Source organism: Brassica napus, chromosome C4 (genome assembly GCF_020379485.1).
Source record: "Brassica napus cultivar Da-Ae chromosome C4, Da-Ae, whole genome shotgun sequence".
Taxonomy (NCBI): Eukaryota; Viridiplantae; Streptophyta; class Magnoliopsida; order Brassicales; family Brassicaceae; genus Brassica; species Brassica napus.
This window is the reverse complement of record NC_063447.1, coordinates 41883930-41900741: the sequence shown is the minus strand read 5'-3', so window position 1 is coordinate 41900741 and position 16812 is coordinate 41883930. Positions and strand designations below refer to the sequence as shown.

The following is a 16812-nucleotide window of genomic DNA, read 5'->3' as shown; positions in this document are numbered from 1 at the left end:
AGCTGGAGTTCATAGATACCACTTCTTATTGCTAAGGTGAGGGTCTATTCCCGAACTCCTCTTATTCGGCTTAGGACCTCGAATAAGTATAATTTATTTCTAATGTGTTCCGTCTGTGTGAAATCGAGTCTATCATTGCTTGTTTAGTTTTAGGTTCTTTGCATAAACCGGAACTAGGGGTTAGAGGATTCAACATTGATTGTTTCACTTAATGTAAATTCTTAGCTAGGATTGTTTTTGTTTGGAGACGGATACAGAGTCGGACTGCTGTATGCCGGATTGTATGGAGGTCACAGCCAACTTTAGTCGATCGGTTGAGCTGTAGACTGGAAGTGTCGATAAATCGTCTACGGGCGTGTGTTACCGAGCACTTTTTCGGTGTGTGTATGAACCGAGCACCTTTTCGGTAGTGTTTTGGCCTGTTAGTGGGCGGCGAGTGTGCACCTCGCTAGGACCATTGTTTGTTGCTTGAGTACTTTAGGTACTGTGTTTGACATGCATTAGAATTAAATTATATTTATTCGGAGTGCTATGTCCGGGTCCATGGACTTCGGGGTGGCATCCCATACCTCACTGAGCGATTCCCCTGTCGCTCACCCCTCACTCTTCCCCCTTTCAGGTGAGACAAACAAGTATGTGATATTTGGACGGACTTGGTGCTACTGGACTTTTCTTTCGGATTTTATTTGGGCATGGGTGAGAGTTGTCGGGTTTATGGGCTTTTATATTACGGGATATTGTTGGTGGCCCGTCGTCCTTAGTGTCAGGGAGACGGGTGTCACATTGTTGTATGATGACGCGTCGGGGGTGACACGCTGTCCTTCATATAGGAGGTGACGGGTGTCACAATTTGGTATCAGAGCCAGGTTCCATCCCGGTTCCGTCCGGGATGGCGGTCAGGGGATTCGGTTTTCATCGGTTTTCAACTTAAAAAAAAAAAACTATATATTTATTTATACATTTCGAAATTCTTTTAGCACCATTCTGTCCAGTAATTACTAACTCAAATGTCTCTTTCTATGACGATGAGTAAAATCATCGTCATTCGTCCTTCGACTATCAAGGTTCTCGACAGATGTTCAGCAGTTGCGTGAAGTCCAAGTTCGTCAGTTTTCTCGGGAGTTATCAGTTTCTTCGGTCATGATTTCGAGGCTATCCAGGAGTGGATATGTGACGTTTCTGCCACCAGCCCACTTCAAGCAATCGTTCCACGAGTTTTGTTACTGGAGATTATGTGGTGTGTGGTATGAGCCATTGGTTGGCATGTGTTGTTGTGTGTACGAGTATATTGACTATTTTGGAGATATATTTGTTTTGTGAACTCGTGGAGATCGCTTTTGAATTGGGGTGCAGCAGCTTGCGTTGTGTAGGTGTTGGAGTTACACTTTGGTATGTTTACCAATTTTGGCAGTGTTGATCGTTTCAGAGATGTGTCAGTTTGGACAACTGACATAGGACATTGGGAGCTATTTATATCCATCGCAGTGTACCAGTTATGCTTGGAGGGCCGATTTGTTCGGATATTCATCAGAGATGGAGCTACATTTTTACGATGTTATCCTTGGGACGGATTGATTGTCACGGCATCAAGTAGTGTTGGATTGCCTGAGGGCAAGAGTTCCGATTGCTGGAGCAGATGGAAGTTGTTAGTGCATGCATGCTACATACTGAGGAGTTATGGGATACAAGGACATAGAGATTTTTGACTTTATGGGATACAAGGACATAGAGATTTTTGACTACCATCTCGATGGTTAAGGCTGATGGACAACATGAGCTGCAGGATCTTCCGGTTATTGCAGAGTATGAGGATATATTTGTGACCTTTGGAACGGTCACCACATGACACATGAGAAACTCTTGCGATTTGTTTGGAGCAAACAACACCAGTTTCACAAGTTTTATACCGATTAGCACCAACAGAGATGACAAAGCTGAAAGAGCATGTTGAAGATTCATCAGACAAGGGTTTTATCAGACCGGATACTTTACCGTGGGGAACATCATCATTGTTGTTGTAAAGAAGAAAGGTGGGAGTTTCAATTTTGTATCGACTACAAAGGTCTGAACAAAGTGACCATTAAAGATAAGTATCGCTTCCGCGCATTGATGAATTATTGGATTATTTACAGGAAGTTTATAGTTCTTGAAGGTTGACATGGCATCAGAACACCATCAGATTACTATATTTGAAGAGTATCTACTGAATGTAAATTTTTGTATACATTATGGATATTATGGGACGCAGTGATACCATTTGGCTCGATAAAGGCACTGTTGCATTCATGAAGATATGAATGACGTTTTCGTGAACATTTGGATAGGTGTGCGATTGTATTCGTCGATGACATCCTGATTTATTTTGGAGTAGAAAGGAGATTTGTGAGCATTTCGCGGATGGTGTTGGATAAGCTTGGAGAGCATCAACTGTTCGCTAAGTTGAAGAAGTGTAGCTTCTGGCAGAGGAATGTTGTATTTTTGGATAACATGGTTTTGGAAGCAGAATTTTGATGGATTCAAAGAAGATTAATACCGTTTCGGGAAGGTCGAAACCTAAGAGCGCTACAAAGATCTGCCGTTCTTTTTGGGTTAATAGTGTACTACTGGAAGTTCATCAAGGGTTTCACCGGTATAGTAATGTTAAAGACGCGGTCTACATGCAAAGACGTTAAGTGTGGTTGGATAGATTTTTGTTCGAGGATTTTCACTGAATTGAAGCACAACTAATGAAGACACCAGTTTTGGGTTCTACTGAGGCTGAGGCTTACTGTGATGTGTCAGATACTGGATTGGATTTAAATTAAGGTATGAGGATTAAGTCATTCATATGCATGACACCAGAGATTCTGTAGTGGTATTTGCGTTATCGTTTTGGAGATCGTAATTGTACGGGAAGGAAGTTCAGATTCTCTGGGATTATTAGAATGTGAAATTTATCTTCATTTATTAAAAACTTGTACTTGGACAGTGCAGTTGGATTGAGTTTGTAGCAAGCTATAGTTTGGATATCACATACTATCTGGTAAGGACAACCAGGTGATAAATGCCTTGGGTAGGCGTATGAGCTGTATCTCAGGAACCAAGAAGGTTCATGAGTTTACTGGGAGATTTGCTAGTCTCAGGTTGGGTGCCATTACTATCAATGGAGAGACAAATGTCCTTGAGGATTGGAGCATGCAGTTTTGCTATGGAGGATACGCAAGCACAAGTTAGCATTGGATTTGGTTGAACAGATCGAGATTGAGAGTATTGGATATCATACAGCTTTGAGCAGGATATACTTGTACCGAAACCGAGTTTGTGTGTTGGACGATAAGTTGTTAAGAAAAAGAATCTTACAACAAACATATCACTCGTGTTTCTCTACCCATCGGGAACACCAAAGGGTACAAAGATATGAAGAGTTAACTATAATTGGTGTAGTGTGAAGATGTTTGTAACTACATTACGTCGCGGTGCCAGACATGTTATAGGGCAATGACAGAGGATCAGTTATCTATTATGTTATTTTTTGAGCTTGCTTTTGCCGGAATGGAAATGAGGCATGGTGATTATGGACATTGTTATTGGATTTTAAATCACCATATGTGGAAAGGATGCCACATGGGTAGTCATGGATAGACTTACCAAGTCAGCCCATTTCCTAAGTAATTAAGAAGATAATCAGGGCTAATCAATTGGAGAAAACCTACATTATTGAGTTCGGGAAGTTTCATGGATGTCAACATTGTATCGGATTGGGAATCGAAGTTCACATCTACATTTCAGAGAGCCTTTCGGAAGGCACTTGGGACAAAGATCATATGAGTACATCTTATCACCCGTTGACATATTGTCAGTTAGAGAGGACTACTCAGAACTTAAAGGATATGTTCAGAGATTGCGTGAGATGGAATTTCAGAAACCATCTACCTATACCAGAGTTTGCCTATATCGACAGCTATCTTTTGAGTAATAAAAAAAAAAAAAAAAAAAAAAAATTTATATGAGGGTTATTTATGGTAGACCTTATAGTATACCACTTTGTTGGACCAAAGTGGGGTAGCAATATGAGTTAGAAATATTAATGGTTTAAGAGACGGTAGAGCAAACGACATGCTCAAGGATTGGCTTTCGGAAGCCCATGACGTCAGAGAATTTATGCAGCTAAGCACCGTAAGGATTTGGAGCTACATATGAGCACCTAATATACCTGAAATTAAGGACATTTCAGGAGGGACCTAAGACTCAGAAGATAAAGGAGCTTAAACCGAGACACATGGAATTGTATCCTTCGCTGGAGTGGATTGGATTAATTGCTTGCAGTTACTTTATCAGCAGTATATCAGCCTTCTAGTACTTGGTTCATATGACAGCATTGCAAAAGTTGAGAAGGCGCTATAACTATTTTGCAGTAGACATCAAGTGAGTTCATAAAGATTTTATGAACCTTATCATCTATAGGAGATTTTGGATCATCATGAGAAGACAGTTCGGGAAATATCGACTGTGTTTGTCCGAGTTCGTTGGGAGGGAGATAAGACCCAGGAGGAGACCTGAAAGGTCGAGCGAAGATTAGTATTCGAGGTTTTGCTATGATGACATTGGGCACGTCAGCTTATGACATGAATTCGGGGACGAATTCCTTATAAGTGGGGGAGAATTGTAATGACCCACCACTCCCACCATCTCCACTTCTTTCTCCAACCCCACCACTTCCAACTTCTTCTCCACCATCTCCACCTTCTTCCCCACCACCTCCATCTTCTTTAAAATTAAGAAAGAGAGAGAGAGAGAGAGAGAGAGAGAGAGAGAGAGAGAAGAGAGAGAGAGAAGAAAGGGGAGAAAACTCACCTGAGCTCGTCGCCGGAGCCACCACACGCCAGGACGTCGTCAAGCTCGTCACCACCATCATCCGCAACCAAAGACCACCATCGTGTTCCTCTTGTCGAGACGAATCCATAGCCACCAAAAACGCCTCAATCGGAGTCCGGACGAAGCCGCACGCGCCTCCGGAAGTTTCGCCTCTGCCACCGCCGGACCACCGTCCCCTGCCGCCGGAATATCCGCCGTCGCCGCCGGTGACCGACACCGGTGACTCGCCGGCGACTCGGTCAACTCGGCCGAGTCAACTCAGTGAGTCAACTCGGTTGACTCGGTTAACCGATCGGTTAGCCGGTTTAAATTGATTTCAATTCGGTTAGGTTAAACCGGTCGGTTAAAATCAATTGGAAATCGGTTAGGAAAAACCGGATTAATTAATTAATTAATTAATTAATTAAATAATTAATCTTTGACCAGCGGGTTGACTTTTCCGTAAATATCCGTTTTAAAACCGTTCGAAAGGCGTTCTGACTCGAAATTTCGATCTGATTTCAGATTTGGAGTCCATTTGAGCAGCTGGAGTTCATAGATACCACTTCTTATTGCTAAGGTGAGGGTCTATTCCCGAACTCCTCTTATTCGGCTTAGGACCTCGAATAAGTATAATTTATTTCTAATGTGTTCCGTCTGTGTGAAATCGAGTCTATCATTGCTTGTTTAGTTTTAGGTTCTTTGCATAAACCGGAACTAGGGGTTAGAGGATTCAACATTGATTGTTTCACTTAATGTAAATTCTTAGCTAGGATTGTTTTTGTTTGGAGACGGATACAGAGTCGGACTGCTGTATGCCGGATTGTATGGAGGTCACAGCCAACTTTAGTCGACCGGTTGAGCTGTAGACTGGAAGTGTCGATAAATCGTCTACGGGCGTGTGTTACCGAGCACTTTTTCGGTGTGTGTATGAACCGAGCACCTTTTCGGTAGTGTTTTGGCCTGTTAGTGGGCGGCGAGTGTGCACCTCGCTAGGACCATTGTTTGTTGCTTGAGTACTTTAGGTACTGTGTTTGACATGCATTAGAATTAAATTATATTTATTCGGAGTGCTATGTCCGGGTCCATGGACTTCGGGGTGGCATCCCATACCTCACTGAGCGATTCCCCTGTCGCTCACCCCTCACTCTTCCCCCTTTCAGGTGAGACAAACAAGTATGTGATATTTGGACGGACTTGGTGCTACTGGACTTTTCTTTCGGATTTTATTTGGGCATGGGTGAGAGTTGTCGGGTTTATGGGCTTTTATATTACGGGATATTGTTGGTGGCCCGTCGTCCTTAGTGTCAGGGAGACGGGTGTCACATTGTTGTATGATGACGCGTCGGGGGTGACACGCTGTCCTTCATATAGGAGGTGACGGGTGTCACAATTTTATTCCCTTTTCAACTTCAATTTACGTACCCAATAAGGAGTTTCTTTCATTTCGTTACATCAAATACTAACACAAAAAGCAAGATGGAGAAGTTCCAATGTACGATTATGTTCGCTTATTTACTTATGTCAACAACAATCTTCTCGTCTTTGCCAATACAATCTCACGCGACAAAACACTTCAATGTGCTGAGCTTCGGAGCTAAACCTAACGGTATTGTTGACTCAGCTGCAGCTTTTGCCAAGGCATGGGATGCAGCGTGTAGTTCGACGGAGGCTGCGGTTATATACGTATCCAAAGGACGATATCTTGTTAGCCCTGTTCGTTTCAGCGGTGAAAGTTGCAAGAGCCTTGATATTGTTTTCAGGATCGATGGGACTCTTGTTGGTTCGGGGGACTATAACTTTCTTGGGCGAGAAGAAACATGGTTCAGCTTTGAAAGAGTCACTGGAGTTTCTGTTATCGGTGGTTCTTTCGACGCTAAGGGACCTTCGTTGTGGGCTTGCAAGGCCTCCTCCAACAACAGCTGTCCCGCTGGTGCTACGGTATGATAAGTTAGCTAGTAAAAGGACTATCACTAATATGCTATCGTATTGGTCGGAACCAAAAACATTTACTAGACCATGTTTGGAATTCAAAACCAATTAAAAATAAGTGGAATAATTCATATTGTTTATATTTCATATTACGGATTCTAACATGGTCTTTTCAGATTTAGGAGATATAAAAACTACTACTAACCAGAAAGTGATTAAAAGGTCAATTAGGCTACACAACAACTTTGAAAACTTAAGAATTTTTCTTCAAAATCAATGGAAAATTAATGTAATGGTGTTTTTCCTTTTTATTTTACATTAGGAATCATTTCAGTAGTGATATGAGAATTAAACAATATCTTGTAGAAAATAATTAAGCCCTTTTAACAAAACAATATATTAAACGATATCTAAAACCTTAGATCTCTTTCTAATTGTTTTTCTTTGAGTGTAATGATGCAGACAATAAGTTTTGTGGAGTCAAGTAGAGTCAAGGTGAAGGGATTATTGTCATTGAACAGCCAAATGTTCCACATCGTCATTAATCGATGCCGTAATGTTAAGATCAACGATATTCGGATCGTGGCGGATGGAAAAAGCCCGAACACAGATGGCATTCATGTCCAACTATCAACTGATGTTGAAATTCGTAACGCTTCCATCAAAACTGGTGACGACTGTATCTCCATTGGCCCCGGAACCAAGAACTTGTGGGTCGAACGAGTCACATGTGGCCCTGGTCATGGAATCAGGTGATTCAACGTTTTGTTTTCGCGTAATATTTTTATTTATTTCCAGTTCTATGTGAATATATATACACTCATCTAGAAAAAAGAAGAGGAATACATTCATCCAATGATCGTGACATATATGTGTAATAAGTCGTGTATATGCACCTATTACCTATATATATGTAAGAAAATAATTGAATGGCTTAACTATACTGGTAAGTTCAAACATCTAGTTTGATTAATCATATAGGAAAACACGAGAAAAATATTACTTTTAAAGTCATTAACTTTGATTCATCTAAATAAAATTTAACCTTAGGTTATTCCTTTCAAAAATGGATTTCAAAAAGAATTATTTGGGAAAAACCAATCAATTTTATATAAAATTATTGGTCATATTTTTTTTTTGGTCAACAATTATTGGTCATATAATCGTGGTTCTTTGGAGAATGTGTTTCATTGTAAATTATTGTTTTATTTAAAATCATTTTTACAAATATGTTTGGCTAACGATATGAAGTATATACACGCTGTTTTTTTTTTGCACGCATATGAATCGTGTGTCATATATAATTCTTTAAAGTATGGTTTGTCTGAGATGCAGCATTGGGAGCTTGGGAAAAGATAGAGAAGAGGAAGGGGTACAAAATGTGACGGTGAAGAAAACAGTTTTTGTAGGAACAGACAATGGATTAAGAATTAAGTCATGGGCTAACCCATCATCCGGTTTTGTTCAGAGGGTTCGATTCTTAGAGTCTCTTATGTTCAATGTCAAGTTTCCTCTCATCATTGACCAACACTATTGCCCTCATAACATAAACTGTCCTTCTCAGGTAACATAATCAAAAACATTTTTTTTTTGTCAGTGCATCAAAAACATTTTATTACAATTAGAAATCATTACTTTATTTGGACTGGGGATTACCTATATATACTGTATATAAAGTGTTTTATGAAATCATTAAAACTAAGAGTAACAATATAAAAGTATATTGAGTATTATTTACTATTTACTTTTAATTACTATAGATAAATAAAGATGAAATGCTTAAGTCAATTTCACTCTGATCATAATTTATAACCAATACATATCAATTAAAGAAACAACATTGATGCCATATAGCTCTAAAGGATTTAATTACATTTTGAAATAATGATATAGGAATCAGGAGTGAGGATAAACGATGTGATATATCAAGGCATAAGAGGAACATCAGCTACAAAAATTGCGGTAAAATTGGATTGCAGTGCTAAAGCTCCATGCACACGTATTAGAATGAAGGACATTAGTCTGAGATATGCTAATGAAGCTGCACAATCTTCATGTGTCAATGTCCTTGGAGATGCACTTGGTTTGGTCAAACATCAAACCTGCTTCTGATAATCATTCTATGAAGATCTTAAAAAAGCGACAAAATAATAGCATATTTGTATATAAAAGATCATTTTTTTTTTGTTTTTTAAAAAGGTTCATATTTGTAAAAAATAATAATTCATATTTGTAGTATTGATTGTGTTCTGTTAATATTTGTAGGTGGGCCAGCATATATGCTGATAACGGCCCATTACGATAATTTTTACGGACCATTAAAAAGGTTATTATAGTAGTTTAAAAGCTATTTCGACTAAAACCACAAATCTCCAAAATAGCGTATTTTTAAATTTATATCACAAAAATAGCTCTCAAAAACTAAAATGACCAAAATAGTATTTTATCTTTTGAAAAATTTAATTTTTTTTTTTTTTAAATTTGAAATCTTATCCCAAAACCCTATTCACTAACTTTAAACTGTAAAACCTAAACTCTAAACCCTAAATCCTAAACCTTAAACCCTAAATCCTAAACCCTAAATTCTAACTTTAAGCCCTAAACCCTAAACCCTAAACCCCATCCTTAAACTCTAAACCCTAAACCCTAAACTCTAAACCATAAACCCTAAATCTTAAACTTCACCCCTTAACTCTAGATCCTAATGTCTAAAATAATTTATCATTATAGTATAAGTGTATATTTATCTATTTTGATAAAACTTTAAATATTATTTTTATCATTTTTATTCTTAGAAATAGTATATTTGTGACAAAAAAACATTGTTAGTGGTATCCTATTCATTTTCTCAACTTAATATCAATAAAATCAAAAATCACCTCTGAAATTTGTTTGAAATCGAGGATTGTCCCGCGAGCGCGAGGCGAGGGAAATCTCAATTTGAAGCTTCTTTGGCACATAAAAAAGTCTCTTCCTCTTTCTCTCTGCAAAGAATCCCTAATTTCATTCTCATGGATTCGATTGAAGCACCCTCGTTTTCGCTAGGGTTTGACCTTGACGCCGCATCGGATCCCAAGCCTGGTTTAACCGGAGACGACGAGCCTGAGCCGGGACTTACGGTCTCAGATTCCGATCTGGAGCTTGGACCTGGTAGTTCAGGCCCAGCTCTCAAGCGGTTGCGACGCGGATTCAATGATATCAGCAAGTGTTCTGCGGAAGATGGTGCCAGTGAGTTGTTAGGTCGCACGGAGGATCGGGATGATGACGATGACATCGAGGAGTTCTCTTCTCCAGAAGGTAACTTACGATTCTTTTGATTAAGGTTGCAAAACCGTCAGTCTCCCTGAGCTATTAGAGATTAAGGTTGATTCTTAGTCTTGGAATGGATCTGTATGATGGTTGTGTGCTTGATGATAGAAGATGTTATTTGATAATGATGCATGGTGAATAATGGTATAGGATAGTATACGATTGTTAGATGATGCTTGATGACGATGATATGTTATGATTAGAAGATGAAAACTTTATTATTGCATCTGTTGAACTCTGGTAGATAGAGTTAGTTTTGGAGCATTTCTAGCTGATAAATCGAAATGGGTTTCACGTCGTGGTTCTTGAATTTGTGTGCTTGATTGTATAACATGTTATGTAATAATGATTCCTGATGAATGAAATGGTATATTATACGAGGAAAACATGATGATTGATGTGTTGTGGCTCAAAGATGAAAACTTGATGATTGCATTTGTTGAACTCTGGTAGATAGTGGGTTTGGAGATCTCAGGCTGATAAATCAAACTTGTTTCTTTAGGATTTCTTTTGTGGATGAGTGCTTTAACAAAACTCTCTCTCGAGTCTAGTCCTTGTAATATTTCTAAAGTCTCCATGTTTTGTGGTTTCATCCTGATTTACTAGTTGTGTTGCTCGCTTACATGCAGATGCACCTGCATCAACAAGAAGTCATTTCTCTAGTTGCAGTTCAAGGGTCTCACTTCGTGGTTCTGGGATTTTTACTAGCCAGCCTTCTTCTATCTCTCGGAGCCTGGAAAAAAGAAAGCGGTTTGATGATGTTCCAGTAACTACTGGCCCTGGCTCTGGGATTACTTCTGTTGCACCATTGTTTCAGAGTTCAGATCGTAGTCCTCTGCGAAGGTTCCAGCTACTGGAATCAGATTCTGAAGATGACCACCCATCCAAACGCAGCAAAGATTCAATCCGTGTTACGGAAACTAATGATTCATCCTCAAAGAGAAAGGAAGCTGGATCTCTGCCATGTACTGGAGATCTGTTGAAAGATTTTCCTCCGGTGGGAGTTTCAAAGACTCAAACACCAGCTCAACGAAGGTTCCAGCTACTAGATTCAGATTCTGAAGACGACCACCCATCCACCCGCAGCAGAGATTTAAGCGGAGTAACTAATACCAATGATCCATCTTCAAAGAGAAAGGAGCCTGGATATATGCCAACTCGTAGTCCACTACGAAGGTTGCAGATACTAGATTCAGATTCAGAAGATGATTGCCCATCCACCAGAAGAGATTCAAGCCGAGTAACTAAAACAAATGGTTCATGCTCAAAGGTTCAACCATCTGTTGCAAGTAAACCAAAGAGAAAGGAACTTGGAGATCTGTGGAAAGATTTTTCCCCAGCGGCAGTTTCTAAGATTCAGACACCAGCTTTGGATGATGTTTGTCAGGACTATTTTAGCTCGATCAACAAAAGCACAGCTCAGAAACAAAGCAGTGCTGTGGCAAGTAGTAGCACTAGTGGATTGTTTCAGCAAAATGGGCATTTCTCGGATTCTTCCAACCCTACTCCTCCATCTCATCGTTTCTTCTTGCACAGTGATCCAAGGATCCAGAATTTAGCCCGGAAGCGGTTACCAAACTTCTTGCCTTTGGGGATTTTCAACGATAGAGAGAACCGGCGAGAGGAGTGCCTTATTGATTATATGTCCGTTATATTTCTATTCCCTTTCTAATTTTCATACGTACAGTCTTCTTTTTAACAGGGAATTGACATATATTTCCGAATGCCATTGTAGGAACCAATTTGGCAGCAACGGGAGTTCTAAAACCGGAGTTTCTAGCAGTAAAAGCTGCAGAGGAAGGCAAACAAAGTCAAAGGTCTCGAAGGACCAAGAGAGCTCCAAAGCGAGATTTGCTGCAGTTCCAAATGATGCTGGCAGAAGACGTGTATCAGCCAACACTGGTAATGCAGGTCACTGGTTCACATCCTCAGAAGGAAGGAAGGTCTGTTTCTCTTTCCACAACTAAAGAAAATTACATAGAAATGTGAATGTGAATGGGATTGAGCTGTTAAACACACATGCACGTTTTTTAAGCATGGGATTGGGAAGTAAAGTATATGTTACAGAAAACCAGACATGACAAGAGACGTCTGAAAGTCACTGAAACATTGTAATATCTGATTTTGTTTCTTGCTCTTGTAGGTCTATATCTCTAAAGGTGGACAGGAGTTCTCAGGTCAAAGCGCATATAGATGCTACAAAAAGGTTAGCATCTACTGAAGCTGGTTTGTAATATCTGATGGTGTTATGCAGACACCTTGTCTGTGAACTAACTCAGAACTGTATTTTGTACCACAGGAGACTGGAGGCGGATTTAACAAGTCCAGAAAGAAACGACCGCCAAAGAAGAAGGCGAAGAAGTGAATAATTGAAGCCATTTTTCACCTTATAGGGACTCCCGTACGTAGGATACCACAAACTCAAGCTCTTTTTCATAAAGTACCTTTCACATATCTTACCTACCTTGTCTTGGTTTAACATTTCCGCAACCAACAAACTCATTAGTTTCTGTAGAATCAAAGACTGATGGGTTTCTTCTTTAGGTGCTTTCAGACTGATGGGATAACGTCTGTTGTATCGAGTTATACGAAGCTCCAACACCTCGACACTTCAAAAGGGTTAATGCATCTTACTTTAAAGCTTTCTGTCCGATTTGTTTTGATTATGTATTTTTCTTGTTGTAAATATGTTGGATTCATTATATTTCTGGAAACATTAGATTCATCAATTATATTCCTTTTTGTATAGTTTATACACATTAGCTCTAAGTAGAATAATGACACTGAGCTTTTGATTACAAGGTGGACTAATTTTACACCAATCTCAAACAATATATTTTACAGGTTTTATTGAATACTGTAAACAATATCTTACAGATTGTATAACATATTTTAACAAGGAAAATCCATACTTACAAAATGAAGCTCAAAGTCCCCCCACAGATGGTTTCATTAAGCCAAAGAATATCCAGAACTGCGACCAATCTCGTCGGCATGAGCAGTGGTGACGTAAAATGCATTCGCTAGAGAGCTGTGTCGTCGCCCATAGAAAACGTAAACAAGCACTCCTATGAACAGCCACACCGATACACGAGCCCAGGTCCCAGCTCTAAGACATCAGCAAGAAAAAAATGTCATATATGAAGTAAACTCACTGGTTAGTACTATCCACAAATCTGGTGTCATGAGGCATACTTACCCAAGGTTTACCAAGAGATACATGTTGATAAGAATGCAGAGAATAGGCAGAAGTGGAACAAGCGGGCAAATGAAACCTGTAAGAAAGGAGAGTTCATGTTCCAATAAAACATCAGGCTGATGATGCTTTTGGTAATTTTTTGTTTGTTTTAAAAGTACCTCCAGAATGCCCAAAACTGTGTCTGGCATCATCCTGATCAATGCAACTAAGCACAATCAAACCGGAAAGAAGTAGCAATCCACCAACACCGCAGAGAGAATACCGGAGGAGTCTGGATAAAATGGAACACTTAATATTCTCAGTAGAAGACACAGCCTCAGGTACATATACTAATTTGATGAACTAACCCTGGCAAGAGCAAGCTGGACGCTGCATAGCTTATCAGGAAGTTCCCAATACAAATGAACATAATGCTCCAGCCAGCAAATTTCCTTCTGTTTTCTTTACTAAGAACCCCTACAGAATTGTGAAAGTTTTACTTATAGCCAAGACTGGAGATGATCAGCTAATGTATAAAGTTCATGCAACAGTGAGCATAAGGTCTGCAGCTTGTCTAAAAGAATGAAAAGAGTAACTTACAACCCCAGCGAGCGTCTTTCTTCTCCACAGTTGAATCATCAGGTTCGCAAAGTAAAGGTTGTTTGGTACTAAAGGAAGTGCCGACGTGACTGGACGAGTTCTCTGCACAGCGTAGAAAGGGAGCAGAACAAATCCTCTCTTGCAGAGAGGAGGGAAGAGGTACCTGATAAAACCCTTGTTAGTCTAGTGCATAAGCATTGCAACTATCAAACTAAAAGGAGATGTCTCTCTTTTATCAAATCTCTCCTACTAATTACCTCATCTGGAGGCACATATCTGAGTATCAACACTGATATTGCAACCATCGTAAACGCAACAAGTGTTCCAACACTCACCTACACCAACTAGAGTTTGTCAAATACCAGTTACAGGCAAAAATGGTTAATTTAAGTGTGCTCCTAGTTACCATTCCCGCCAGTTGTGAAACATCCATAAAGAAAGCTAAGAGTGCCGCACAAAAACCAGTTGAAATGGTTCCTTTAACAGGAACCTGCGTGCGCTGATTCACATCTGAGAAAAATGAAGGCAACAAACCATCCCTAGCCATTGCCATCAGAATCCGCGGCTGAAAAAAAATGAAATAAAGCTCTTTTGTGAATAAGGTGGTCTTCCGAGAAGTACAGTAGAAAGAGAAATCCACAAAGCATCTCCACATTCTACGAAGATTTCATTGTTATATCCACAGATCTGACATTTGATTCTTTAATAGTTTACCTGAGGAAGAATGGAGCCCATTAGAGTAGAACAGAGAGCCATGACAGCGCCTAATGCTATCAAATACCTACCAAAGACAATAAGGTTAGAATGAAGAAATGGATTCTCTTGAACAAGTCATTGATAAAACATTATTGCATCTCAACTTACGCAGCCCATTGAATTCCATGAGTAGCAAAAGCAGAGGAGATTGGCGTGTCAGGGTCCATAGCATAGTAAGGCACTAAACCAACAATAACTACAGACACCATCATGTACAGCAAACAACATAGCAGGAGTGAAAGACCAATTCCGAGCGGTAAATCCCGCTGCGGATTTTTCACCTGCCGTATGAAGCATCAATGTAGTAAGTATATACCGGTGACTAAAAGCCTTTTTGAAGAGATGGTACTACAACAGTATATTACATTCGACTGACCTCTTCTGCCATACTTGCAACTGAATCAAATCCTATATAAGCAAAGAATACTGTAGCAGATCCAGCAAGCATTCCATCAACACCGTACGGAAAATACCTAAGAAACACGAACAATACTATGTTTCATATATAGCTTAAAAGTATGATGGTGGCGCAGAATATAATTGAATGCTCAATTTTACCCTGATGGAAGTTGATAACCAGCCCAGCCTGTCTTGAAACACAGATAGCTACCAGCTACGATTACAAATATCATGACAAATACATTTACTGTTGTTATAATTCCCTGAGCAAATGTACTCTGCATACAAAATATATTTCACTTTCAGAACACAGTTTGAGTTTGTCCAAACCATGAAAATCATATCTTTATCGTTTTAAAAGGTAAACCTCCTTTACTCCAATGCATAAGAGCCCTGTAACAGTGAAGACTAGTACAGCAGCACATGGGTCAACAACAATATCTAGTCCCGGGATTTGATGACGAGCTAATATTGCAGGCAGACAATCTTCACCACCGAAAATCATTGCCTATCCACCACATAAAAAAAATAAGATATGATTAGCTGAGATTTTTTCACCAACACAAAACATCCTTATGTAATGCAAGCAAAAGAAGATATAATACAAGATTTGGAGATATGCCACGAGCAACCGTTGAACCACCAATTGTGTATTCCAGAATCAGTGCCCAGCCAATCAACCACGCAACACTGCAGGAGGAACCCAAGATCCAACGGGTGGTGGAGAGTGAAACCACAAGAAACTTGTAAGTAATTGAAAAAGTAAAGTGAAGCGTTACCCTTCACCAATGCAAATGTAAGAATAGTGATAGGCACTCCCAGCTGAGGGAAAGCGACTCGAGAGTTCTGCATAGCAAAACGCCGAAAGTGCTGCAGAAACTCCAGCTATGAGAAAAGAAAAGGCGAGTGCAGGTCCTGAATGCTCTCTCGCCACTGTTCCCACAAGAATGTAAACCCCTGCTCCAATTGTTGATCCAACACCTACAATTGTTACCACCAGCACTCTTTCAGTTTTAGTGAAGAACATAACCAAATTCAGATATTCAAAGATATCATAGTTACATAAAGATTAGATTATGAATGAAAGCTTCAAACTTTTGACAGCTAACAAAAAAGCTTCAACCTTTTAAAATAATCTATAAAACCAGTATCCTAAAATCATTGACAAGAACAAGATCAACTTGGAAAGAAACTCAGATTCCTAAAATCAGTATCCCTGGGAAGATTCACCAGTTCATAAGAAAGAAAGAAAGAAAGAAAAAAGAGTTACCAACTGCAATCAAGTGAGGAAAGGTCAAGGCTTTGGCCAGTTGGTGGTGATTATGATGAGACTCGGCTTTGCCATTTGAAGAGTCGACTTGTTTCCTTCGCACCAAATTTCTTATACAACTCCATTGATGCTCGCCACCTTCCTTTTGCGTGTCCACCATGAAGCCCATCGTAATAACTAACACAACACTTGGGAGATATTTTCTTGCTGATGACATACATTGCTTAGTAAACCTTATCTAAGTGGCTAAATCAATAATTAATCTAAACCGTATATTATATATATTGGATTTAAAGAAAAGACTAGTTTGTCTTCTACTTGCATATCCTCCTTACCGTTTTATATTTGAGTTGATTTTTTTTTTTGGCAACTTTTATATCTGAGTTGATTAAAAAGACATTTTATAGTATATTTTAAGCACTTATATGCGAAAAGGACATTTTGCTTACCACCCAATAAACTTTAATAGTAATACTGTGTGGTTGGCACTAAATCAATTAATTTATGCAAAACCAACTTAGCCAAATGTCCATTA

The 16812-nt window shown here is 39.4% G+C and overlaps 4 protein-coding genes across 8 annotated transcripts; 3 read left to right on the top strand and 1 right to left on the bottom strand.

Moving 5' to 3' along the window:
* Positions 1-6312: 6312 nt before the first annotated feature.
* LOC125585517 (probable polygalacturonase At2g43860) lies at positions 6313-6780 on the top strand. Its single transcript, XM_048754748.1, has one exon. It carries the CDS (start codon positions 6313-6315, stop codon positions 6778-6780), a length of 468 nt encoding a protein of 155 aa, XP_048610705.1.
* Positions 6781-7217: 437 nt separating this feature from the next.
* LOC111205227 (polygalacturonase-like) lies at positions 7218-9062 on the top strand. Its single transcript, XM_022700750.2, has 3 exons — positions 7218-7517; positions 8101-8329; positions 8659-9062. The coding sequence occupies exons 1-3, from the start codon at positions 7219-7221 to the stop codon at positions 8875-8877; spliced, it is 747 nt and encodes a 248-aa protein (XP_022556471.2). The 5' UTR covers position 7218; the 3' UTR covers positions 8878-9062.
* A 549-nt stretch (positions 9063-9611) lies between these two features.
* LOC111205360 lies at positions 9612-12827 on the top strand. Of its 5 annotated transcripts, none has more exons than XR_002657904.2 (6): positions 9612-10062; positions 10704-11718; positions 11810-12017; positions 12218-12280; positions 12374-12514; positions 12619-12827. XR_002657904.2 is itself a non-coding variant. In XM_022701052.2 (6 exons), the coding sequence occupies exons 1-5, from the start codon at positions 9777-9779 to the stop codon at positions 12437-12439; spliced, it is 1638 nt and encodes a 545-aa protein (XP_022556773.1). In that variant the 5' UTR covers positions 9612-9776; the 3' UTR covers positions 12440-12475; positions 12629-12827. The 5 variants fall into 5 exon arrangements, 4 of the variants coding, with proteins under 4 accessions (XP_022556773.1, XP_022556772.1, XP_022556775.1 ...); XM_022701052.2 differs by having other exon boundaries at positions 12374-12475; positions 12629-12827; XM_022701051.2 differs by having other exon boundaries at positions 12374-12475.
* A 13-nt stretch (positions 12828-12840) lies between these two features.
* On the bottom strand, positions 12841-16539 carry LOC111205359 (cationic amino acid transporter 3, mitochondrial). Its single transcript, XM_022701050.2, has 15 exons — positions 16278-16539; positions 15787-15988; positions 15613-15697; positions 15375-15515; positions 15167-15285; positions 14985-15081; positions 14717-14889; positions 14567-14633; positions 14259-14417; positions 14110-14187; positions 13853-14015; positions 13621-13729; positions 13432-13544; positions 13274-13349; positions 12841-13183 (listed from the first exon to the last, which is right to left on the bottom strand). The coding sequence occupies exons 1-15, from the start codon at positions 16492-16494 to the stop codon at positions 13027-13029; spliced, it is 1956 nt and encodes a 651-aa protein (XP_022556771.2). The 5' UTR covers positions 16495-16539; the 3' UTR covers positions 12841-13026.
* Between the last annotated feature and the right edge of the window lie 273 nt (positions 16540-16812).

Coding starts and splice junctions, on each gene's coding strand:
- LOC125585517 (XM_048754748.1), top strand. CDS start 6,313: ATGGAGAAGTTCCAATGTACGATTATGTTCGCTTATTTACTTATGTCA.
- LOC111205227 (XM_022700750.2), top strand. CDS start 7,219: ATGATGCAGACAATAAGTTTTGTGGAGTCAAGTAGAGTCAAGGTGAAG. Junction 7,518..8,100: donor GGCCCTGGTCATGGAATCAG/GTGATTCAACGT, acceptor TCTGAGATGCAG/CATTGGGAGCTTGGGAAAAG. Junction 8,330..8,658: donor ACATAAACTGTCCTTCTCAG/GTAACATAATCA, acceptor ATAATGATATAG/GAATCAGGAGTGAGGATAAA.
- LOC111205360 (XM_022701052.2), top strand. CDS start 9,777: ATGGATTCGATTGAAGCACCCTCGTTTTCGCTAGGGTTTGACCTTGAC. Junction 11,719..11,809: donor GAGTGCCTTATTGATTATAT/GTCCGTTATATT, acceptor ATGCCATTGTAG/GAACCAATTTGGCAGCAACG. Junction 12,018..12,217: donor CATCCTCAGAAGGAAGGAAG/GTCTGTTTCTCT, acceptor TTGCTCTTGTAG/GTCTATATCTCTAAAGGTGG.
- LOC111205359 (XM_022701050.2), bottom strand. CDS start 16,494: ATGTCATCAGCAAGAAAATATCTCCCAAGTGTTGTGTTAGTTATTACG. Junction 15,286..15,374: donor TATGCATTGGAGTAAAGGAG/GTTTACCTTTTA, acceptor TTTTGTATGCAG/AGTACATTTGCTCAGGGAAT. Junction 13,350..13,431: donor CAGTTTTGGGCATTCTGGAG/GTACTTTTAAAA, acceptor CCTTTCTTACAG/GTTTCATTTGCCCGCTTGTT.